At 42.8% G+C, this 26,787-nt stretch overlaps 1 protein-coding gene across 1 annotated transcript in view; it reads right to left on the reverse strand.

Annotated features, from left to right (window-relative positions):
* The window catches only part of Fam120a (family with sequence similarity 120A), an 89,466-nt gene that overhangs the window by 30,125 nt on the left and 32,554 nt on the right, over window positions 1-26,787 (reverse strand). Inside the window, exons 4-9 of the mRNA XM_005066325.2 lie at window positions 18,919-19,047; window positions 17,965-18,061; window positions 11,594-11,691; window positions 11,130-11,413; window positions 3,587-3,674; window positions 1,571-1,798 (exon numbers count right to left, since the gene is read on the reverse strand). Coding sequence (XP_005066382.2) covers window positions 1,571-1,798; window positions 3,587-3,674; window positions 11,130-11,413; window positions 11,594-11,691; window positions 17,965-18,061; window positions 18,919-19,047 — 924 coding nt within the window. The remainder of the gene's footprint in view (window positions 1-1,570; window positions 1,799-3,586; window positions 3,675-11,129; window positions 11,414-11,593; window positions 11,692-17,964; window positions 18,062-18,918; window positions 19,048-26,787) is intronic.

Below are 26,787 nucleotides of genomic sequence, written 5' to 3' on the forward strand. Positions count from 1 at the left end.
TATATTTGCTCTTTCACACAAATTTAATTTTAAAGTTGCTTTCTCCCTACCCTCAACACTTTCCTTTTCAATAATTCAATAGTTCAAATACTCTAATATACTCGTTTAAGGAGAATTTCTCTTGCTAGTAATTCTCAGCATTACTATGAAGCCTCACGTTACTGCAATGTCTCAGCCTTGACAACTGCAAGTGGCTACTCAGCTCACAAGAGATAGTGTGCATTTTATTCCTCACTGTCCTTATACTGAAAAATCCTAAGTAGCATTTTTAAGTTAAGAAAAGAGTTTACTGTTCCCAACCCTGGACATTCTGTCAGTCTTCCCCTGAAATTTGTAAGAACAGAAGAAAGCTATTAGGACCATCTGCACTCTTCGCGTGATCCACCCAAGGGCCCAGGCATCGAGACTGGCAGCACGAAAGCAGAAGGTGGCTCAAATGCCCCTCGCATCTCCAACAGTCTCACAGGGAAGAGTGCCATCTCTAGACACGTTCTTTTGGAAAATGTCTTAAAATTTTGGACTCTATAACTCTATAACTATAACAAAACTTGCATCTTTCGTAATTTTTAGTGATTCTCTAAAATGTCTTACAAGCACAATCTGACCACTGCTATTCATGCACGCATATTAAACAGTAAGACGAGACTTGGAGGCAGCAACAACTAAAAAGTAGATGAATATAGAGTTAATAGCATTAGCTTAATACTCTGTGTTTGGATGAGTTGTTTGACAGTTCACCTCATGAGAACTGTGAAGTAGAAAGGAGCCTTTTGCATTTACTGACTCCATTTTACAAGCCACAGATGAATTGTAGAACATGGGGGAGGGAGGAGAAGGCCCATGTAATGAAGAAATCATGTTGATAATAAGATAGCAATAAACCAATTCTTTATGACAATTTTGTCACTGAAGTGACTTGTGCCAAAACGAAGACCATAAATCACTGAGAAAATTTAGTTACATAGAGATACACTGAGACATAAGGTTAAGATTAAAAACAATGCAAATTATATGCATATATTTAGCTACACATTTGGTAAGACACTAATAAGGTAAATTATGCCACTTTCTAAAAATATTTCTAAATATGTACATTTGAACAAAATTCTGTAATGCATTTGGGTCCTATCATTAAAGCTGTAGTCAACGAAGTGGAGGAACAAAGTCAGAGTGCACTAAGTACTATTAGCCGTTCAAAAGGAGAGATGTTATTGCCTAAGGACAAATAATAAAGAAGTCAGATATCATTTACGACATTAAGATTAACCCGACATTACAACACAAATATGGTGTAAAAAAATTCTTTACTTTTACTAAGAAAAAGAACTATGAGCCACAAAACATGTCATTTCACTAGTATCAAAAAAAAAGTTGTATTAAATTGAAGAGTAAAGTGAGATTTCATTACTTGCTTTAAAATTGCATTTACAGGTACAAATTTTCATCTTTTGTTTAATGTTTAGAAACAGGAAATACTTTAGAAAGACCCCCTGACAAAGTTTACAAAACTTAAAAAAGTTATGCAATGCCTGCCAAATATTTGAAGCTACTCCAAGGCCCTGGATAATACCTTCGTCAGGACGTGGAATATGTAGGGGTACATCAGTCCCTTCTTGTGCCTGTGCTCAGCCACTCTCAGCACCTCAGGTGCGACGGGGGGCAAAGGAGGTGTGGTAATGTCCATGTGGTTTCTGGTGGGCATCGACAGGAGGCACGGGATTGGCTGGACAGTGCCCATATGGCTCCCTTTGCCTTCAGCTAGCTGGCTTCCTGAAGAGGCAGTGGACGAACCTTCTGCCTACAGAGCAAAGAGCAGAAATGGGAGAAAGAGTTCATGCCCCATTCTCATTACCTCAAATGTACACGGCACTGGTCCACCTAAAAACCAGAGCACAGAGATGACTCCTGTCTGGAGTGGTCAGATCCAGTGCCAACCAAAAGGCAGAGTAGCCAGAGAACACACTCACCTATCTCTCTTCAGACTGCCTTATATACAGAAACACCACCAACACATACTGCCTCCTGTGATGTGGGAGAATAGAAGACTCCTCTCAGGAAGCAGCTACAGCTCTCCTGACCCTGGGCTCCCCGGGAGCATGGAGCTTCCAGCTCTCTGGCTGTCACTGTGTGTTTCTGGTTCTGTGTTGCTGATGTTGTACACGTTAGAAAGCCAGCTGAGAGAGGTATCCAACCAATGTTCTACAATCAGTAACTCCAGCAACTGATTCATACAAGGTCTGACTTCAGGCCTGTGCTTGAAAAGCCACTGCTTGGTATTCTAGAACAAAATTCCATCTAAAACTTTCTCTATAGTCATGATAAAGACCCCACTGTAATTACACAGAGGCAAAAATAACACAGAATAATAACACCAACAATGCAGGACACCACAAATTCTTTCTCTAAACCAATCCAATCTATCAAAAACAATGACTCAGATCTATAAACGCTAACTCTGAAAAACGAATAGTACAGTCCTAGGTGGAAAACACCCATTCTGTTAACAACTGCTTACACAGAGCAGACACAGGCACAGGGCAGGAAAACTGGACCACAATGGGTTAACTTAGGGTGGCTGGCATCAGTGCTAGGCAGGGTGCCAGGGAGAAGAGAGGCAGAGGCAGGTGCCCTGGCAAACTCTGAATTGTCTGAAAAACTGCCCAAGAGTAATTATTATTTACACAATAAACTTTTTTCCTTGATCAGCATGCTGGCAATAAGAACTGCTTATTGTTTGATTTGGTGTCACCCTAAAACATGTATGTTTTTCTGTTTTGTAATAAATGTCTTCATTACAAGACTATGTAATTGAGTGCTAATTTTACCTTTTTATACACAAGTGCCAACTTTGGTCTTAGAAGAAGAACTGTTGAAAAATCCCTAAGGGCTTTCCATGCTTTCCCTCTTCCAAAAGAATATAGCTACAAAACAGGGCAAAGTATTTTGCTAGCATCTTTCAGGTACAACAGCTCCTCATGAAGTATTTTTGTTCCTTACTTATAATTGATTCAGCATCATTAGTCGACTCAGAGATTTAAATGAATTTCTGGTACCCAGATGATCTTGCCTAACCTCCTTAAAGCAGGAGTCTTGTGCTTCCTCATGAACCGTGGGGTGGCAGACATGATCTCGGAAATCAAAAAAGTATTCCCAGAAGTCACTACTAACAAACGAAAGTAGGTATGGGAAAAATATAATTTAGCTTACTCCTACTTTTTTGAGACAGTGTCTCACTGTATAACCCTGACTCGCCTGGAATTCGCATTAAAGACAAACTCCATCCCACACCCAGCTACTTCTCTACTTTTAACAGACATATCCAGGTATTTTCTAAATCAGCATTCACAGTCACCTTAAAAAGAGGGACAGGAAGGCTCAGGTACTATATCCTGCAGAGGAAAGAGTGTTCTGGGTGCCATGTTTCCCAAGCCAAGCAGACAGGGAAGTTTACACAATTCCTTCCCTTCCTGAGTCCTCTGGAAAACACATGGCTCATGACACACTTCAGAAAGGATTTCTCTTTAATTTGATCACCAGCACACATGCCCAGTCACAAACTAAGCAATAGAAGATGTGAGTTTCATACCTTCACTTGGTCTCCTGGGTCTCCCCGTGCCAGTGGCTCTGCATGGCTTCCTGTCTTCTCCCAGCCAATCTTGTTCCCGCTGATGTGACTAAACATAAATGCACAGGATCAGTGAATACTACGGACTAAACAACCTCACAAGGAAAAGAAGGGCCCAAACTAAGTCTGTTGACTCAATATCAATAGTAATAACTTTTCGTGCTCTAATGGTCGTATATTTTCCCCATAATGCTGTTTTGGGAATACTTCCTCCTGCTTCAAAGGGAAAAGAGGTGACAGGCACTAACTCAGCCATGAACAAGCTGTGCTCACATGAAGAGTGCTGAGACACAGGCAGGCTGTGGCTCCAAGGCACCTTGATGGTCACCAGGACACGAAATGAAGCATCACATACCTCTCAGGCAGAACAAGATTCAATGTTCTCTAGCATAATTTCTAAGTGTAAGATAACTGAGCTGTAAGGCATCCCACCTTCATGGGGAAGGGAAGAAAAGTGGGGTGTAGGCTCTGAAGATAGCTGAACTCAAATTCAGAGAACAAGGACAGACTCCTATCTGGAAAACAGCTTGGCAAAGCAGAAGAACAGGGAGTGGAAAGAGATGGACCAGTCAGGACATACTTCAAGCAGCACTTGATAAACTGTCTGCAGTCTCCAAAACACTTTACAGAGTTTAAACAGTATTTTCAAAATCTGAAATATAGCAGATGAGAGTTGAGTGTTCTGGGTAAGCGTTACTTCATAAATCCTTTGTTCACTTGTATTTAAGGGACACAATATTAGCAGGCAAGTAGTCATGGTCCCTAGCAAAAGTAAAGCGCTGTCCTACAGGCAGTGGGGACACAAGAGGCTTGAGACAAATTGATGTGTCATGCAAGAAAAAGCCAGCAGGCAGGGTGATTCCAGGTGAGGATACATGGTCCCAACACCATCTTTCATTGGCAGCCCTCTATGCCTAAATGACCTCTGTAATGATCACACAACATGACGCTTCAGCATACTGGCTTGCCTTTCTAATTGATCCATATAACAAATGGAGAGGTTTAAATACACATCGATTCTCCGACCTGCTAATCAATCTCATTTTAGTTATTTTCCAGAAGAGGTAAGAGAAGCGCTGTGGGGCTGTCCCATTCATCTTCAACCAAACGTGTTCCACATGGTGACACCCCAGGGTTCCCTTGATCCCACTCACTACATAGCAGGTTCTTTCAGCCCAAGACTACAGTCAACATAAAAAGGTAAAGGACTTCCACCATGTCTAGGTTCCCAGGGTCAGAGAAACCACTTCTCTGTACAATGTCACCACTGGATATAAAAACTCAGTTGCAACTAAACACGCAGTGATGAGCAGAAGGCAAATAAACACAACCAGCCCTGTAGAGTGAAGGGCCACATCACTGAAAGTCACAGAGACCTGGAGAAGGCCCAGTCACAGGTCCTTGCAAATAACTTGTTGACTTGTTGAATGCATGTTGTCAGGTATGAATCAGGAATGAGCCACTGGGAATGTAGAGATGTGACACAGGTGACATAAGGAGGCATAGGGAATGATAAATCAATCGCTCACTATACAGCCAAGGAGCATACCTTGCTTATTCCTTATGTGACATAAAAAACAGCAAAGGTTCTGAATCTGTTTTTAGGCAGGAGAATTGCCTGGAATGATCACTGAGCTGACAGGTGTATATGCAGAGTTCCTGGGGTACCTGAGGTTACCCAAAACCTGGATGGCCACAGGAGGAAGGAGAGCTGAAGGAAAGCGGTCTCATTTTTCTGATAGCTCTACAGCCAAGGCACAATACCCTGCTACCTAACACCCCCAGAGTACTACATGTGCCTGTTTGGTTCTACACACACCATTAAGCTGGAAACACAGTAATGCATTACTCTTCCTGGAAAACACCTTAAAAATAGTCAATGTTCAAGTGGTCAAACCTACTTCAAGAGGCCAGCCACTACTTTACAACATAGTAAAAAAGTAAGTGGCCAGAATAAGTGCTTTGCTTTGAAAAACAGATACACTTCAGCATCGCCCTGCAGTTCATTTGACAGAGCTGGTAACCTTCAGCTTGCTTTTAGAGCCAGCTAGCTCTAGACCTAAACAACCCCATCCCACAAAAGATCCTCCTTCAGAGGACAGTTAGTCTCTCCCATGTGGCAGAAAGACACAGCTCACACTCTCCAAGACACCAGTGTCTGAGCTCTCTACTGTGATAAGATTAATATGAAGAAGCTAGCAGACACTAGAACATAGATTTACTTGCTGTGGAAATAAAGATCAAAGTTATTTTGCCCAACACATAAAATTCTGAATTGCCTCAATGGAAATGTATTAAAAGAATCAAAATATAAATGTAAGTTCTGGCACAGTAGCCCAACCAATGAAAGAAAGCTCATGAGGTGCACACAGCCAGCCATTCTCTCAACTCTGTCCACAATGTCCTTGAGCCCCAGAATAGGGGAACATGAGTTCTCTTTGTCAGCCACCAGTAAATAAAAAGATAAATAAGTACATAAGTAATCTAAAGTGTCTACTTCCAAAAATACTAGGTCAAGAAGCTAAACAAAAACTTTTAAGCTATTTTACATTAAAAAACAAAATCATTGTTTTAGTTTAGTATTGCTAAATTAGCTAATTTTTGAACAGTGTGACAGCTGCCATTTATTCTAGACAGCTTATGTAATTCACAAACAACTCAGTAAACCCCCCTCATCCACATTTGAATGTGTGCTAATGTTTGGAAAGCTACATAATCACAGCTAAAAATGCCAACCCAGATCCTGCAAGGGCAAAGAGCAGGTCAGCAGGCCTTTGGACACTGGCACTCAGCAGCCTACCTTCTTAGGTTCATTTTTCACAAGCTAGATATGATCCTCTGGAATCATATGCTATTAGAATTGGTAGAAGGGAGCTTATGCAAGAATACTACCATATTACTAGAATACTATAATTCAAAATCAACAATACATATTGCACATTAGACATACATCTTCATGAAAACAAAACAAGTCTGTACAAAGTCACAAAACTGAAATATTCACCCTCTCTGAATAAGGACTTTTAAAAACATCAGTAAAAAGTTAAGTGCACAATATTTGTTAAACATCAAGTATTCATATATTATACTTACATGTACAAATATGCTTAAATAATATATCAAGAAACTGGCAAGCTGTCCCTAACACCTCATTATAAAAATGTTTTTTAGTATATGCAGAGAAAAATAAGGTGTTACACATTCACAAGTTTTGGCTGGTCACCATCTAGGTTGCGAATTGTTCAGGATTCTTTACATTTTTAAAGTTGTAACTCTACATAACTCTGTCTACTAGAGGTAGTAATTAGAAAAAATGCATAACGATTAGTTTAAAACATCTAAGGTACTAGTCTCCTTTGATTTAAATCTTAAAAACTCAAACAAACCTCTGAAAGCAATACAAAATAAACACCTCCAATACAGACCCAACTGTAGTCTTAGTCCAAAACTTAACTACAAAGGTTCAATAGAGGCCAGGAAAGGAAGAAAAACAATACCAACTTAAAATTTTTTTTTCAGTGTTAACAAAAATAGAGCAAGATATATGCTTTGCTGCTATTCCAATTGGGGGGGGGTGTTAAAATTTAGTGAGATGGGCAGCATCCTAGGCCTAGACAACTGGATGGTTCAGTTGCCGCCCTAGGCATAGATAGGCCTGTTTTCCTCCACAAATAATGCATGAGAAAAAAGCAAGTCTCTGCAGAAGTCACCAACTAAACCCAGGCCTAGACGTCTCACCAGCATGTCCATTCAGTTCGCCTCTTCTGGTGGCCTGGCTGTGTGGCAAGTGGCCACCCGGATCACAGGAGACTCCAAGGAAAAGGTGGGGCAGAGCCATCTTACCATTCATCCAACTGGAGAAACCAAATGCCAGACAAGCACTAAACAATAAGGGCAGTGAACAAGTAAAACATGGTGACTGCTCAGCTCATGCTGCCCACAAACTTGGCAGCACGGGCCGCCTATCTACCCATGACGCAGCCCCGAGCATCTGGATCCTCGGTGGCTCCTGGGCATCTCTGCAGCACAGGCGATGCCTCCTGTACAGACAGCCCTGCTGACAGCACTCCACATCTGCCTTCATGCATGTACACAGCATGGGCAAGAACAAGGGTGGACATCTGCCGGGAGTGATCCCACCTGCGTCCCACTCTTGGTTTATCTTTAAAAGCAAGAACTTGATGGTTCAAAGGTTTTAAGCTGCATTCCTTTCATCCCATCAGGAAAAGGAACCTGTCTTTTACATATTTAAAGATATCAGTGTTACTGTCGATTCACAAGTATCTTATCTTTCGCCATTTAAATAGTTTACTATTATTTTATGTGTGTGTGTATTTCTTCTGTTTGTGAGAAGCACTTGTGTGTGGATATCCATGGAGGCCAGAAGAAGGAGTCAGATCCTCTGGCACTAGAGTTGCAGGTGGTCCTGAGACCCGATAATGGGCGCTGGGAACCAAACTCCAGGCCTCTAGAAGCTCAGGAAGCTCTTTTAACAGCCATCTTTCCAGGTCCTTATCACTTGTCATTTAAAACATTTACCTTATCATTTGCATGAAACTCTTCTTACATTTTTATTTCTTCCAATCCATTACTTAATCTAAGGTTGTGGGAACTAGACCATTTACCCAGTAGATCATCCTATACCAGAATCTGGCTACTGTTCCCCATAGTATCACATAACATATACTAAAGGAAATGTTTCTAAATTAGAAACCAACATTCTGCTTTCTGCCACAGCATGTTATCCTAACTAGTATTTACTGTGTATACTGTGCTTGTCCATAAGCACAGCCAAGTAGTACTAGGGGTCAGAGCTGGCAAGGGGTACATGGTAGTGCACCTTATGAGGGAACCGGAAGGACTCTTTTTTTTTTTTTTCCGAGGAAGGGTTTCTCTGTATTGTTTTGGAGGCTGTCCTGGAACTAGCTCTGTAGACCAGGCTGGCCTCGAACTCACAGAGATCTGCCTGCCTCTGCCTCCCAAGTGCTGGAATTAAAGGCATGCGCCACCAACGCCCGGCCAAAAGGACTCTTGTACCTGCTATTTTACAGTATAGAAATTGTAAGTATTGATAATTCTCTGTTGAACAGGTTAAAATTAGTCTTCTGAGGTTCAACCGTCTGTCTCAATGGCACCAAGAAGGGGGTATACTCCTTTCTAAACCAACAACAAAACCAGCAGATCTCTGTAGGCTAGGGCTCACTCAGCTCTGCAAGGCCAGGCCTAGAGACCAGCACCTCATCTGTCCCCTGCTCTCCAGATTCCCTCCCATGGTCGTCCTGTGGGACTCTCCTTGTCTTCTGTAGACTGTGTACCAGCACAGCACACAATTAAAGCACACCTCCTCAACCATTTCCAACCCGCAAGTGTTCAAGCATATCTGGACCAAGAACAGATAACTTCCTTTCCCTCCACTCTCCCAAAAACATAGTGGTGGTCAAGCCCAAATCAAAGGTAAAATCCTGACTTACTATTCTTACTAATATTTTTGTTTCTGTTTTGCTTGAGCTTTTGGAAACAGGATCTCACTCTGTAGCCCAGATTAGCCTGAAACACTATGTAATCCAAGCTGGCCTCAAACACATAGCAATCCTCCAGCCTCAGAATTCCAAGTACTGGAAGTATGGATGTGAGATACTGTGCACCTGATATTGCTTTTGTTTGAATACAAATTAGGTCTCATCATGCTACCCAGGCTGCCTGAGCACTGAGGCTCACAAGATCATACTGTGTCAGCCTCCTGAGCAGATAGGACAACCATATTACTGACCAGGGTAAGAGCAACTAAGAGCACAAGATGGTTCTCATGTGCAGGCCTGAACTGCACACAACACACTCTACATACAATGCACTCAGTGGCCCATGCTCCTCTCTGAGGACTGCGCTGCTGACCACCACATTCATCCCCAACTGTATCGCAGCACCTGTCACAAGCACAGCTTGGAGTCCAGGGCTTCAGAAATAGGCCTTTTACCTCCTCTGCCACCTTCTTCACATTTCTAACATACTTTCCTATTTATTGTCATAAATGAGGCATAAACTCAAGGAAATTAAGCTCCTGAGTCACACAACGCAAAGTCCAATCTTGATGTGAGGCTGTGTATATATCAAACTTCCTGAAGGACACTTGCGCCACAACAACGGCAAAACAGTAACTGCCAGAACGAGCACTTCACATCCCCTTTGCAGGAACACGATGCGCAGGAAATAGTACAATGATAGCATTCTGGGTGAAGATCACAGGAACTTCAAGACAGAGTTCTGGGAACCCGGGAACAGCTCTTTACAACAGCAAAGAGCTGAAGACACTCTTACCCCAACAAGAAAGTACCTCTCTTCTCAATGTCCATTGTCAATATCTGGTAGTCACCAAATACCTAGACCTGGTTTTCGTGATTCTGTCACTGCAAGGCTCAGAATCGAAAGTCTTCTTCTTTTGCCTCCTGCCAGTGTTTCATGACAGACAAATGCTTCCTGTACAGATAGATGCCTTGCTCTTGCTGACCCAGTGAAATGTCTTGGAATTCTAGACAGAGAATTTCTTAGACCACATGCCAGCTGCCTTCGGGTTTGATGAGAATCATGGGGTACTTGTTTAAAATGCAGATTGGTGGGGTGGCAGATTCTGCTTCAAAAGATCATAAACCTATCATTGTGCTAAACAACTCATTTAAAAGTACGAATACTAAAAAACAATTCTTAACTTCATTTGGATTTTGCACATCCAGTCAATGAATATCAATTCTACACCTCTCTGGTCCGGACAAGGTATGCAGATTCAGTAAACCCTCACCCAGGTCAGCAGACATCAGCTTCCATTTTGCAGGTAGACACATCAGTGAAAACTTGCATTAATGATGGAAACTGCACCTCTCAATTTTCTCGTGTCTGAGGGGCAGAAGTACATGTAACAGCCACTAGCCTTGCTGAAACCCATGCAGTAGTAGCAAGTAGTGCTCATAGTAAGGAGAGTGGACTCACAGGAAAGATACTTAGTCCTCTCCTTTCTTTCAAACAAAATACTTTAGGGAACAAGGGAGGATACATTTATGATTTCTGCCATCCAATTTTAACCAACTGTGCATTTGTGGATTTTAATACTCTCTAGGAAGAAGACTGATCTGAATCCAGGCAGCATTCCATACTTTTGGCTTGGCAAAATTACTTCAAGAATGGTGCCTTGAGCCATTGGGTTTGGAAGAGGAGAAATTCGGGTATCTCTTTCCCAGGGATCCCCGAGGTTAATGCTGTCAGGGGAGTTGCCACACAGCAACTCCCATATTTGAGATGTGATAAAAGTGAGTTACTATTAAACTCTCCCAGACTCTTAGGATCTCCAGCCACAGGGCTACAAACAGCAAGACTTGGCACTGGGCAGACCTCTCCTAGGTACATACAGCACCCACCTGTGGCTAACAACTTTTGGCATAAACCCCAAGTAGCTACAGAATTAAGGAAGCCCTCGAGTCACAGCACCAGAGCAGCTGTGACTGTGCATACTCACTTGGTTGCCCCTCCACTGCCCTCATCATTGTCTGACGATGATGATGTAGAAGAGCCAGGAAAGTAGGCAGAATCCACGTGATTGGGGCTGCCACTCTGGGCTGGGTTGATGGGCGAGGAGCGCTCATACAGCGGTGTGTGCTTCCCCTCATGAGGAATGTTGCTGTAGCTGTTCTGCTCTGTCAGGTTCTTCCCGCTAGTATCCAGGGCAAGGGCAGGCTCAGGGAGGCTGTATGGGTATGGACCCTGGCCCGGGGCGCCCCCTGGGCTGGGCACCTGTGGGACCTGAGGGCAGAACACAAGTAAATACACAGGGCTGTAGGAGCTGAAGCAAGCCTAGACTGGCTGTGTCTTCTTCAGTCATTTTTAATTTGACAAACTGGCATCTATCTTATATATCAACTTAGAATTTAAGAAAGTTCATATCCAATGTCCAAACATTACTTGACTTGGGGGATACCTTACCGCGGGCTTTGCTTGCAGAGAAGTCTGTGGAATGTTGAGCATCTGAGGGGGAACATATGGTGGCACCATCCCAGGCATTCCAAACGGATTTGGTCTGGCTGTTTTGTCAATATGGGAAGGAAATAATAAGACAGCTGTAAAGAGAATGCCATATCTCCAGGACATCCCTGGGGTCAGGCCAGGGCCCATGTGCCCTGCCCTCTTCAGGTGCCCTACCTCCTAGAAACTTTAAGAAACTCAGGTTTATCATGTGGTTTCAGAGGCCACGACTAGAGCTTCCAAATTCAGTGTTCTGTTAAGATCACAGGGCTTTCTAGCCTCTGCTCTGAACAGCACTGGGCAAGGGAAGCATATGTGACCACCACCTTTTACCAACCTTCCAGCCAAGGAGCCTACTACCCCACTCCCAGAATTCCTCACTCTCCTCTGTAAGCAAAGTTCTGATACTAAACTGTAGGGGTGTTTCCAGGTCAGACCAGTACTATAAATGCAACACTAGCCTCACTGCTCCAATCTGGCAAGGTCTCCTGAGAGCCACGGGGCAGCTCACAAAGCACGGATGGCTGCACACTTTCTCCTATTCCACTAGGACCCAGGAGCCTCACCAGCTGCCATCTCTCTGGCCTTCTCATCTCCAGAGCCTGCAGCTCGCAGCTCTCAACTCCCACAACAGGCCTTTGATCCTGGCTCTCACTAGAAATCCTGGCACAGCTTCCCTCTTTGTAGTGAACAAAGAAAACTGCCCTACCAACAGCTGGGAAGACTCAGCCTGGCATGTGTGCTCAAAGGGGACATTTACACATGCAGACACACAAACATGCATGCGCCTGCACACACCAACAAGTCTACCAGTTTTTTTCCAAGTGTGAGGTAAAAGTCACTGCACCTGTTAAAGATATTCTATGGTAATTCAGAATCACAGCTAGTGGGGACAAAAGAAAAAAAAAATCCAGCAATGCCCAAACATTGTCAGAGTCACTATAGAAAGCCTGGTTAGTTTCAGATAGCTGACCTTTTCTTTTAAACTTTTTGGGGGCAGAGGTATTTCAAGACAGGGTTTCTTTGTGTGGCTTTGGTTATCCTAGAACTAATTATGTAGACCAGGGTGGCCTCAAACTCACAGAGATCAACCTGTTGTTGCCTCCTAAGTGCTGAGATTAAAGGCCTGCGCCATCACACCCCCAGCTGACTAACCCTGAATAGTAAATACAACAAGGTCTGGGCTCACGGCTCATAGTCACGACTTGAAGCAAAGATAATCACTCTTTGTCATGCTAAAATCTCCTAAAAAGCACAAACTTTCCTTTGAACAAATAAAACAATATAACATAAGATCAAAGATTCTCTTTAAATTGATTTCTATTCTTTTTATTTGTGTGTGCACAGGTGTGTCATATGAGTGCAGGAACCTGTGGAGGCCAGAAGAAAGCACCAAATCCCGACACCGCCTGACGTGGTGCAGGGAACCTAACTCAAGTCCTCTGCTGAGATGTCTCTCCAGCTCCACCAAACCAAACATGGCTTCAAACATATCCTGTGTTTCCACATAGCAAGCTACTGTTCTCTCATAAGTCAGTCCTGTGGTGACTGAATGAATTCATCTGTATTTTCCTAAAGAAATGCCTGGTCACTCAGGATCTGTCTCAGGGGCCCACAGGCCTCCCTCCCTCTATATTGGTTTTTGTTCTCCATGTGTCCCCTTCTCCATGACAAGAGTATCTCAGAAGTGACACAGAGTCCAGTGTAAAGGCAACACTGCTGCTTTCCTATTTCCTTTTTACCACTACATTCTAGAGCAGGGTTTTGTTAGCAAAGTATGTACAACAAAGGAGAAAAAGAATGCAGGAAGAGGCCGGGCGGTGGTGGCACACGCCTTTAATCCCAGCACTCGGGAGGCAGAGGCAGGCGGATCTCTGTGAGTTCGAGGCCAGGCTGGACCGACAGCCTCCAAAACAATACAGAGAAACCCTGTCTCATAAAAAAAAAAAAAAAAAAAGAATGCAGGAAGAATGTTTACTTCATGTAGGGTATAACTTTAAAAACAAGTGTTAAGTATTACAGATTTCTTCAGGAATGACTTTTTTTCCCTGAGACCCCAAAGCACAGTTCCCTGACCCACCCCAGTGACTCACAATGCCCACAGAGCTGCCTAGCTTTTGCTCTATATTAAACTAAGATACCTGTTTAAAGGAATGGTGTTAAACTAGAACCACTTCCAGCTAACTATACACAAAACAGCCCAGCCCTCTTTCCCAACCCAGCCTAGGAGAGGCCTAGGAGAGGCTATTCTATTAACCTGGAGATGTTACATTAAATCAAACACAAAACAGTAGTAGTAAACTTTTAAAATGTTCTGGGACTAGGAGATGGCTCAGTGGATAAGAGTGCTTGCTCTGCAAACAAGAAAACCAGTGTTCAAATCCCTAGCACGCACATGCCTGTAACCTCAGGATCAGGCAGCAGAGGTTGGCCAGACAGCCTAATGGAAATGGTAAGCTTCTGGTTCAATGAGAAGCCTTATACCCAGGCAATAAGGTAGAGAACAAAAGAGGAAGACAGCCTATATTATTACTTTTTCAGGGATGTTAAAAATAGAGCTTTGAAAATTTTGATCCAAAGAATAAAACAATGTAACTCCTGCTGTTCACATTAGTTTTCAATGTTTTATAATTACTGGACACTTTTCAATGGGAATATTCACGGGGCCCTGAAAGTGCTTTAGGCTTTACCTAGTCATTGCTCCCTGATCTTTTCATTGTCTGCATGGTCCTGTCTTTTCCTATTGAAATCCGGAAGTACATTCCACACAGCTGGGATCACGTGGTAAGGAGTCTTTAGTTTTGCTTCTTTCTTTAGCAATGCGCACCTAAGGTTTCTTTGCCACTGTGTGGCTGAATAGTGCTCCACCACACCAGACCTATAGTTATTCATGTATCCCCTGTTAAGAACATCTTGGTTGCTTTCAAGTTTGGACAGATATAAATTAAGCTGGTATGAACATACATGTGCATGTTTCTGTGTGAGTAATATCCACAAACATGACTGTTGGGTCATATTGTCAGAGTATGTTTGCTTTGTAAAAAAAAGCTACCAAATTGTCTGATAAAGTGTCCGTCCCATTTTACATTCTCACCAACAACAAAGTTCTTTTTCTTTTATAAACTGCCTTGGCCATAGTGTCTCTTCACAGCAACAGAAAGGTAGCTAAGATACAGGGAGGGCTGGCGTCACTCATGCAGCTTTTTAGCACGTGTTCATGTAACTAGGACACTAGTACTTGTGTTATCTGTCACTTAAACCACAAATTCTGAGAACTCAAGTCTTCTTTCTCATGCTTGTGATCAGAGTGGTGATTCATGACAAGCTGTAGCTGGCAGTGCTGGGGCACAAATCACACTATCCCTAGCATGTGTCTGCTGACGCACAGCACAGCACAGCACGAGTGGGGGTTGGCAGACAACTTACAACAGTCAGTTCTCTTCTTCTACCACATAAGCTCTGAGAAATCCCCCTCAGGAGGACAGGTACCAGCAAGCACCTTTACCCACTGAGCCATCTCAATATCTAAGAGAAGGCACAAAGACATTTTTCTGAACACATACTTTCTTCATCCTTCAACAATACCCCACACATCTAGCTCACTGGTAGCATATTTGGATACTAAGTATTGAAACGGTAATGGCCTTTATCAGGTCAGGCTCAGAGAGAGGTCCTTCATAAGCTAAGGGAGCTGCCCTTTGAGTAGATTAATACAGAAAATAAAACCAAAGTCTCAGTCACTTAAGTACCATTTAGTTACTGAAAACATGACTTAAAATTCACAACATGATCACTAGCCTTGACCAATGAAATTATTGTGTACAGTCAGTCATCCCTCAGTATCCCCAAAGTATTCCAGGGTAGCGTTATTATCCCAGTGAATACCAAGACCCATGGCTATCCGAGTCCTTTCTACAGATGGTACATTTGCAAAGAATCTGCACACAGAACCTGTGCACACAGAATTCATACATAGACCCTGCAGGCACCCTCCTGTGTACTTTACATAGAAAGACTGTGAACAATGACTAAATAACTACAAGGCAAATGCTATATAAACAGTTGCTATACCGCATTATCTAGGGGGAGTGATAGGGAAAGGTCAGCACACGTTCCACACAACTTCCTTTACAAACATTTTAGGACCTCAGATATGGAAGGCAGACACTGTCTTTCACCGTACTTTCCGTCCTTAATACGCTGTGAGGCACTGTGCTACTGACACAATCTCTAGTAATTGCTCATATGGTAGCTGCAGCTTACTGTCCCATGTACTGTGGTCTGGATATGCAGTCTCTAACCAGTTTGTGTGATAGATACTTGGTCCTTACTTGGTGGTGATGAATAGAACCTTCAAGAACTGGAGCATAGTGGGAACTATGATCCTTGGACGGGCTTGTGGACCCCAGTCTGTCTCTCACTTCTAGCCTCACGGTGTGCTCTCTTGTTACAGTACAGAGCAACCACTGTGGCCCCACCTGCTATTAGGTCTTTACTAGAGCTGATCTGACTCCAGTGCTGCAGCCTGAGTTTCCAGAAGTGTCAGCTAAATAAACATTATTTGCTTGACTAGTGTGCACATGTGTGACACAATATGCATGTTGAGGTCCAAGAACAAGTTGTAGACATTGATTCTTTCCTTCCACCCCATGTGAGATCTGGGCTAGAACTCAGATATCAGGCTTGGCAACAGGGATAACCTTTAACACCTGTGATCCATCCTGCCAGTCTGCCAGCCCAGTCTTCTTTTCTTTCGAAAAGTTACTCAGTCTTAGATATTTGTTATAGTAGTGAAGACCAAAGTAATATACAGAGGAGCCAAATGTTGACACTTGGTGATGCCTGTCCTACTTCCTTGAGCGTCGGGCTTCCTGACTATTCATTTCATCATATGGTTGCCCTTTATGCTACTCTGCCTATAACAAATACTTCATGTGCACTTTCTCTTTCATATTCCTGCAGTGACACCACTACAACAAAACACGAGGCCCAAGGCCAGCTAGTGGCTGTATTAGATGGGCCAGACACAGGCTCTAGTGTTGATGTCATGCCTTCTACCATCCCAAAAAGCAATTATGAAACATCTCCTGAGTGCAAAGCATACAGCAGATATATCCTAACTGACGGGGCAAGGTATACATGTTCCATTCTATAAATTGTTTTATAAATTCCTTTCCAAGAATGATGTCAAAATACACCACATTACTTAAACTCCCTTGATTTAAAAACTTAGTGGCTTAATTCATTCAGTCAAGTATTTATCTCAGGGGATGCAGAACAGGCCCTGAATCCTAGTCCTGGCTCTGTTTGTGTGGAGGCAAGGTCGCCAAACATGGCAGATAGTGTGTGAGGACTGCAGCAACTGACAGAAAACATGTGATGCCCTCAGAGAACAGACACTCAATTTGGGTCCATACACCAGCTGACCCGAAACCAAGGCGCTCGGGGAGAGGAACACCAGATGTAATAGTTGGTGCAAAGGCCACCGACAGAAGCCAGCCGGCGGGGCGGGGCCTTCAATTCCATCTCCCTCAACAACAGTGTCTGACCGGCTATGTTGACTTGTCCACCTCCCACCTGTCATGCCAAGCCCAGTGTCTCTGGTCTGGGTTACCAGCCTACACTAGCACACTGACAGAACCATGCCTGTATCCACAAAGAATGGCTCACAGGGTCTGGGTAATAGCGCTTACTTTCCACACAAAAAGACAACTTAAGTTTGAGCCCCAGAGCTCTCCTGGTAGGTGACAACTGCCTTTCAAACTGTGGCACACATGTGCCTACCCCCGACATGCACAACAAGCAAACATAAAAAGAACTTTTAAAAGTCTAATTCCCACATATATCTAATGAATATTCCTATTTTTGCTAATAGCTGACATGAACAAACACCAACAGACTGGCGTGCCACTTCTCAGACTTTTCCTATCTCTGTTAAACCTGCCCTTCTGCAAGGAGAAAAAACCTGGATACAGAAGGGAGGAGAGAAGGAAGAAGAGAAGAAAAGCATCAGTGGCAGAGGAGCCACTGCCAACCCACTGCCTGTCCATGTGTCCTCAGACTCTTCCCTGCTGGGACCGTCTCCACCACCCCAACCTTTCTCCCAGGTATTTTCAAAGTACAAAGCTGCCACATGTGACGGTATATCCTTGATCCCAGAATACCGGCTGAGGCAGGCAGATTTCTCTTGAGTTCAATGCCAGCCTGTTCTTCACACTGAGACCTTGTCTCAAAAAAATAAGTAAGATAAACACATGAAATTTGCTTGGGAATAATTAAATCTCAGGATTTATACACTTGATGGCAATCACACAGGGGCTTTATTTACTTACCTAAGTAATGTGGTGGGTGAAATGGCATAGGCTTGCTAGTTGCTGAGTAATATCCAACTGCTCTCTTAAATCGAATGACTTTGTCATCTGTTCTAGACTAAAATAGATGTAGGAAAGCGTTAATTATGCCACACTTATATGTATGAACACCTTTATTTATGTATTTATGTATTTCAGTACATTTAAATGTGTAACCTTTCGGGTTAGATATGAATGGAGAATGACAGATCAAACACAACTGATTATTACTCCCCCCCCCCAAAATAAGACAAAAATTAATGCAGGTTTAAAGTAATGTGGTCAGGAAGTAGATTTCTCAGCTGGCATCAGGGATGGACACTGACTCTAAGGCTTCTCTGACCAGCTCTGTTTGGTCTGACCTTCCAAGGGTTCTGACACAGCAGGTGGGGTGGACGGCATAGACTGGAGGGATAATATGACATGGTCTAGGCTCTTCAGGTGGGACCTGAGCATCTCAATGCTCATCCACTCTACTGAGCTGACTTGTCTCATTCTTTACTTCCCCAAACAGGAAGGCTAATCTGCAACCTGCAATGCCATCTGACAACATGCAGATTATCTTGTGAAATCTCTGGCATGAGCCAGGCATGGTGATGCATGACTTTGGTCCTAGCACTCAGGAGGCAGAGGGAGGTGGACTGCTGTGAGTCCAAAGCCAGCTAGGACTATACAGAGAGACCCTGGCTCAAAAATAACCAACCAACAAAAACAACTCTCTGGCACATACATCTCATGAACACCGAGCACACAGGCTCCAGCATTACCTACACTAACTCTCTTCCGGTTAACCTGACAAGCAAGGGGAAGTGGCTCAGACCACTCAGCTGGAAGATACACCGGGCTCCTGAATTCTCTTACCCAAGGCCTACAGCTTCCTATACTAAGCATACCCTTCCGCCTATACCCCGGGCACAACCCCATTTGTGCTGTTACCTGTGAATGCTGGAAAACATCTTTAGCTATGGCATCCAGGTCAGAGGTGTCGTGAATGTTGCGGACATAGTCAGCTACAGCTTTGATCACTACATCACAGGGTGGCAAGACCAGCTGGTGGGCTCGGACCTGGGAGGACAAATGCACATGTCAGCAGTAGGCACAAGCCTCAGAGAGGGTTAAGTCTTGATACAAGGCCCAGACAGTTCAAAAATGCGCCTATTGGGCTCCTGCTAGGACCTGCTTACCTCCCACCCATGAGATCCTGGCCTGAGCTCCTCTAAGAATGGTTGGTACTACAGCCAGCTTTTTCTTTCAGATGAAAAAACACAATTCACCTGCTCAAACCCTGTGAGGCTGAAAGAGCGAGGATGGGTATTCATCACTCGGCGGTCTGAAAACAAGACTTAAACCCCACAAACTGAGCAGCCCCACTAGAAGCCATGAGCTTCCTCTCCGCATCAAGAGGTTAGGCCAGGGTACTGTGATCTTTTGAGGCTGCATTCAAGGCTTCCTGAAACTTGAAGGATAAACTCAGTTACCAAGTGCCTAACACCCACCAAGTTTCTCTATGAACTTGAAAACAATAGTACCACTGGCCACTGAAGAGCACATCAGAAAAGAGAGGAACAGAGAATAAAGTCTAATATCCAATAATGAGAGTGGGGTCTTTCATTATCCAACAGCAGCTGCTGCCAGAAGAAGGTCCTTGGTAGATTAGAAAGAAAGAAAATCCACCTGAGAGGAGTTTGGGGCGGGCAGAACAGTGGCTCCCATTACTGTCCCCACTCTGCTACCTGGAGCCTGCACAGACGCTGTTAAAATAAAGCACTATCTTGGATTGTGTGAACAGGAAGAGTGTAATCATAGGGTCCTCTACGTGTGAAAGAGAACCCTGTGAGGGGGCACGAAGAAAGACAAGACCTGCCATTGCTAGCTTTGATGACAGAGAAGGGAACCAAAGGCCAAAGAATGTGAGCAGTTGCTGGAAAAGTCCCGGGAGAACTCACTCTGGAGGCTGCAGATGAACATGGGTCTATTATATCTTGATTTTAACCCAGTGAGACCCATTTGGACTTCTAGACTCTCCAACACTGAGATAATATTTGTGTTTTAAAAAAAAAAAAAAGAGGTGTATGTGTATATGGGGAAGGGAATAATTTAAGAAAAGTTTAACATTAATAAATAAAATGGAAAATACAAGCATCTATACTTTGAAATTATTATGAAAATTTCCAGATGCCCAAAGCTGCATTAAATTTCCTTTAAAAAAACAAAAAACAAAACACCCTTAGAACATGAGGAATTTTCCATGTGGATCACTGTGTTGCACCCACATAAGCGCAGGACTCTTTTGTTGATTTGTAAGCTCTGATTCAGGGAAACTAGCATGAGGGCTCCCCGAGGGTGACTGAAGTGTTTTCTGATGCTGACCTTCAGCACATTCTGAGAAGCCTAAAGACCCCCCCCCCCCGTAGCAAAGGGCGACTGCGACCCATGCTCCCAGCAGACGTGCACAAAGGTGACAGTGCTTGCTTGGCACCACTCTAGGTGGAAGGTGCCATGCTCTGCCTCCTATAGGATGGTCCAACAACCCCAGGACAAAGCAAGTGGCAGCCAGGGAAGTGAAGCCAGGACAGAAAGCTACCCCACACCACCTCACTCCCATGTTTCTGCTAACAGACACTTGGGCACCGTTGAGTGTCCCATCAGGAAGGGCAGCATGTGGGCTGGGGGGTTGGGGAAAGTATCCTGATGGCCTGGCTTCAACCTATAACCCGAAGGATCAACCCAACAGGTGTTTGTGGCTAATGACTATCTCCCCATGCTTACACAGTATATGAAATGCTAGTTATTTTAGATGGCTTTATACATAAAAGACAGTAACTCAAGATGGCAAGAACAGAAGTCACTGGATATAAAATGGTTTCCTGGTTGCCTCTTTCAAGACCATGACTGGTAACTGAGTCCTCTTCACTGTAACTTGCCATCCCTGAAGTTGCTGCCTCAAAGGCCCTGACCCAAACAGATGGTATGGAAGCATGCTCACAATCTTTACAGTGGCCAAGTGTTTACCTTAAAACAAAAGGTTAGAAAAAACAAAGGCCAAATAAACTCCAGCAACTCTAAAGTTAGAAGCAACTTTTCTGCTTCTGCAGAGAGTGATGATTTCTGCTTCATTAAAAACTGTTTAAGGGGGACTGAAAGATGGCTTAGTGGTTAAGAGCACTAGCTTCTCTTCCAGAGGACCTGAGTTCAATTCCCAGCACCCACATGGCAGCTCACAACTGTCTGTAATTCCAGTTCTAAAGGACCTGACAATTTCATAAGGACATTCATGCAGGCAAAACACCAATGCACATAAAGATAAATAAACTTAAAAAAAACTGTTTATGGTCAAGTTCCTTTGTCATAAAATTGTGAGGGATTTCACTGTAATCACTTGCTTTGCTCAAAAGAGGAGGGAGGTATAAAAGATCCACAGGATTTGCCCACCCTATGCTTCCAGGCAAGAAAGTCAAATAATAGGCAATATTATTTTGGTAAAAATGATAATTACCTAAGCATAAAATTCTCATGTGAGCTGGGAGGTGACGGCACATGCCTTTAATTCCAGCATTCAGGATGCAGAGACAAGAGGATCTCTGAGTTCAAGGCCAGCCTGTATAAAGCTCCAGGGTAGCTAGGGCTACACAGAGAAACTGTCTGGGGATTGGGCTGTGGAATCTCACAATATGAATTTTCATTTTTAGCATTGTGTTTTCCCAAAATGAACCATTTCCTATTGAAAGCTTTGTGCTGTAAGAATCTTCCATACATCTGTGACAAGTAGCTCTAACACAGAACCACCGCACTAGAATTAGTGACCTGTCAGAGTAGCCCCAAATGACAGACTACAGTCAATGAATCAGCAGACAAGACACTCCAGCGCCTATGCCACCAAACATAAACTCTGTGCTTTGACCTTTTTTTAAATATGGAATGCCCGCTACCTACATGCATGACTGTACACACACACATTCTCATTCTCATTCTCATTCTCATTCTCATTCTCTCTCTCTCTCTCTCTCTCTCTCTCTCTCTCTCTCTCTCTCTCTCTCTCTCTCTCTCTCCCCCCTCATGTTTAAACATTTGGTCCCCAGCTGGTGGTACTGTTTGAGAGGGTTACAGAATCTTAGGAGGTGGAGCCTTACAAAGAGAATTATTAGCACTGGGAACAGGCTTGCTTTTATTGCCTCACTTGACCTCTGTTTGTTCTCTCTCTGCTGCCTGGGTATTGCTAAAATAAGATCAGCCAGCCTCATGTTCTTGCTGCCATGCCTCCCAAGTCATGATGGACTCTATGCACTCTAACCCTTCTCCCCTAAAGTTGCTTTATGTCAAGGTATTCTACCCCAGCAATAAAAGCAAGTACTACAACATTTAATTTGAATTAAAAAAAAATTCTCCAGAAGCACCAGGGATGGGTCAGTGGTGTGGGCACTGGCTGACTACATTCCTTAAAGACGCTGTGCCTATGTCATTTGTACCACCAAGCAGCTGGCAGCCCCAGGGCTGCTTTCATTCTTACAAGAGGTGAATGTAGAGATATCGTAAGGTGGTTGGCCAGTGAAGAATGGACTCACACTACAAGAATACAAGGCAGTTTCTAGCAACTACATCACGGGGCTCTTAGAGGGATCTTGGAAGGCAGCAGGCTCTACAGCCAGAGATTCTGATTCTTTACAATCACCAATTTGGGGACATCTCAAGGAAGCTAAGAAACTTCCTTACACTATATATATAGTGTGTGTGTATATATATATATATATATATATATATATATATATATATATACACACACACTATAACGACAGTTAAAGCATAAACAACCTCTTCCAGAGAAGATGAAATACCAATGGCACCTGGTTCAGAAACATCTATTCATTGCATAGAACCCTGTAGCCCCAGTCACATCTATGTGGCACAGCTCTAAATTCATATTTGTAGTAAAAATAAAAACTCAAGAGACAAATATTGGGGTAAGTGTCTGTTTGGCACCCAACAATTGGGGAACAAATTCACCAAAGAGCCACTTGCCTGTGGCCCAGGCCAGACCTGCAAGTGGGGCTCCCACTGGAGTGCCTGCCCAGCCAGCTAGGTTTTCTTTTGTTTTTTGTTCCCCCAAGTCTTTGATCCAGATTGGGATTTTCCTGTTGTAGCATCTCTAAATAGTCTTCGGCTGCCACCCAAACTCCAGAAACACCTGGGCTCCAAACACCACAGGACTTATATGCCCTAACCAGCTGGCTTTGCAAGCAGCATTCACCACACAATCAATCCCATGTGCAGCTTTTCAGACAGACAAGACTAACAGTGCCAAAAAAGTTGGTTGATATGAGTGCCAAGATACAGGCCTCAGGAAAATTTATTAAAGCAGATAGATCATAGAGATAATCAAATCCAGACAGAGGAATATAATGGAGAACAATTTTAGCATTGCATTATAAGGTTAGAGGGGAACAGCCTAAGGTTTTCAGACAACCAACCTTAATATATCCAGTAACTTTACATGAAATGCCAAATAATAGGGTCTGTGTAAGAGCTAATTGGACTCCTGTACCAGCGTTAGCTTTAAAAACATTCAGGGAAGCAGAAATCTCATCTGGAATGCATTTATCATTTGTAAAGCAGATGTTAAACTCATGATCAGTTTGTAATACAATGATCCCTAAAGACTGGATAGACTTGGTTAATGCTGTCTTAGAGCCTGGTTCACAATTACAATGGAGCATCCTGGTTCAAAGAAGAGGCTAAGAATATTGAGCAGTGGTGTAAAGCTAGAAGGATGGAACTCTCCAAGATCAAATTCTTGGAGAAGGAGATTATGCTACTATAGAAAGGTAATCTCTATATGATGGCCACACTCTGGCTTTATGCCATGCAGCAGCTTTGAATGCTCGGGATGGAATTGGAGAAGTAGGAAAGATAATTGAGTCATTTACTAAGTCCAAAGGAAGCCTTCATGGATTTCTTACAGAGATTGACTTCAGCAGTAAACAGAATGATACCAGATTCAGAAGCTAGACAAATAATAATTGAATCTCTGGCTTTTGAAAATGCAAATTCTCAATGCAAAAGGTTAATTAGGCCTTTAAAGGCAAAGTCACCTTAAAAGAGACTGTAAACAGGGCATTCCTAGAAACAATGCTTTCTCCAAGCATAATCCAAATAAATACCCCTCCCTTCTGGATTATGCAGAAGGTGTGGCAAAGGCAGGCATTGGACTAATGAATGTTGATCAACAAGAGGCATTCAAAGTAATCCTTTACTGTTGGGGAAATTCCTTGAGGGGTCCCACACCAAATTTGGTTGTCATTTCCTGTCGTTGTAGATGAAACTCTTTCCCAGAGGAATTAAAGAATCTAATGCCTATTTTAAGAAACCATACTGCTCTGGATGATAGAAGAGCTCTAGAAGATGAAACAGAAATTTCAGGAGAAACCATAAATCAAAATTAATAGATTAGATTAGGAACCTCCCCAAAGTTAGGATTGGAGAAGGGTTTTGTTTTTGTGTTTCCAGAAAAACAAAACAACCGTCTTGAGGAATTTAAAGACCTTTCTGGACAAATGCCCATCTAAAAAAGGGAGAACTACCTAGAAAAAATTACCAAGAAAAGGAATAATCTGACCTAATGCTATCTCTGAAGTCTCCAAAAAGAAATTGGAACCCTACAGACAATTTCACCAGGACTATGATAACACTGTTAAGCTGAAAAACACCAACTAAAAATCAGCTTTGGACAAACTGTTCATAATAATTTCAAGGTAGCTAGCCAAGATGATCCAATCTCACAGACTACTCTAGCCAGGACTTGAGACAAGCTTGGCACTCTCCCATTATGCAGAGACTGAACAAAAGTGATACGGTTATCTCTGTCACAGGACTTGAAATTAACCCAAAGTTTTTTTTTTTCTTTTCAGGATCCCCTAAAGATACCATTGCCCCACACACCAGGGAGTAAATTTAAGAACACAATGCTCACATTCCCAAGAGGTGGAGTGGGTAATTTTTGGTCACCTATTGTAATCAAACTTATAGTCACGTTAGGTATGTATTCAAGGTTAAACAAAGATATATTTTAGAAAGACAGGTCATCTTCAAACACTTCATAAATAAGCAGAGTATGGCATTTAAGATGTTTGAATAATACAGGTTCTTTTTTTAAATGACAATGAGACATGTCTGCTCCTGGCAGCACCAATCTACTTCAGAGAAGATAATGGGCAATGAAAACATTCTACATGGAGTTTACTTTGTGGCAAAAGTAAGCCAGTGGGCAAGAAAGTGCCCTTGCCTTGACTACTGACAATAGGCTGTGCAAATTGGACAAGCAGGACACACAAGAGAGGGACTGCCATACTTTGCCGAGACAAAGCGGGAAAGTCCTTCAAAAATCTTGCTTCACAGAAAAGTCTGTTGAATATACTAACTATAGGACGAAGATGGATGCCCCAATGTTGCAGAAGAACCTTGGATGATTGTCCAGGCAGCCAGCTGTTTTTGTCATTTCTCACGTTTTTTTTGGAAGTAGCTTTCCTCACACTTCCTGCTTACTCAGTTAATATTATTTCCTTCTCATGTCTCTGAGGGAGTTGAAGACTAGTTAGTGTATAGTTTTTCTTGTTTACCAGCCTCAGAAAAGAAACTCACTGAAGAGGTGTAAAGTGTAAAAGGTTTGAGACATGAAAATTAAGATAGAAAGTAAATTAGGTACAAGACTTTGGACTCACCAAAACAGTGTAGATTATGGAGTATTTTCTCTGAATTTGTCAAATGCAAATGGACTAGACATTGCTGATGTACAGTTATTATATTTATTGTACATGGTTTTTCTTATATTAGTTTTAGCCTTCTCTTTTGTATTAGACAGAAAAGGGAATTGTGGAGATATATAATTTATGATCTAATAAAGCTTGCCTGAAGATCAGAATGCAAAGCTAGCCATAGCCATAGAGGTCAGGCAGTGGTAGTACACACCTTTAATCCCAACAGCCATAGTAGTTAGCCACAGAAACTGAGCAGTGGTGGTACACGCCTTTAATCAATCCCAGCACTAGAAAGGTATGTAAGACAGGGGAAGGGTCTCAGAGCTGGCAATTAGTCTCCAGCCACATTGAGGACAGAATTGACCCAGCCTTGGTAGAGGTAAGAGCTCTCTGGTGGCTTGGCTGCTTTGCTTCTCCAATATCTGTCTCTGGGTTTATATTATTTGAGCTACACATTTAAATAATGTCACATAATATATTCCAGTTGTTAGATTAAGCCCATCATATCACAGAATTCAGATATTTCCATTATAACCTAAGACTTACGAATATCATTAACAAAAAAAAGCAAACAACAACGAAACACCAATCTCCCAAAGCTTTCTAAAGCTCATTATTAGAAAAGATAACTTGGTAGTTTAACTTTCAAAGACATGAATATAATGCTTCTGGGCAGGGTGAAGTTCAGGGCCAATCTCCCCAGATAGTGCCCATTGCACATGAAGCTTATAGGCAAGCTGCTTTCCATAAAGCCCTAGGGGAAATCAATGCACTGCTTCTGATGTTAGACACTGAGGCAGCAATTTTGTTTTAATCAGGCATACTTTCTTCACGAGGCCGGCCAATCACTGCACTCTACTCCACTTTCAGACAGACTTCCTCAATCCTAAATGGTCTCAACACCTCATTTAGATTAGGACTTCTTTGTGTGTGTAAAGACAAAGAAAATGGACACTTTCCCAACTATATGTACTTTTATGTTGGGTAACATTCCTTCCACTCCCCTTTTAGAGACAAGATCTCATAATGTAGCTCAGGCTAACCTGAAACTTACAAT

Source organism: Mesocricetus auratus, unplaced genomic scaffold (assembly GCF_017639785.1).
Source record: "Mesocricetus auratus isolate SY011 unplaced genomic scaffold, BCM_Maur_2.0 Super-Scaffold_100013, whole genome shotgun sequence".
In the NCBI taxonomy this organism is placed as follows: domain Eukaryota; kingdom Metazoa; phylum Chordata; class Mammalia; order Rodentia; family Cricetidae; genus Mesocricetus; species Mesocricetus auratus.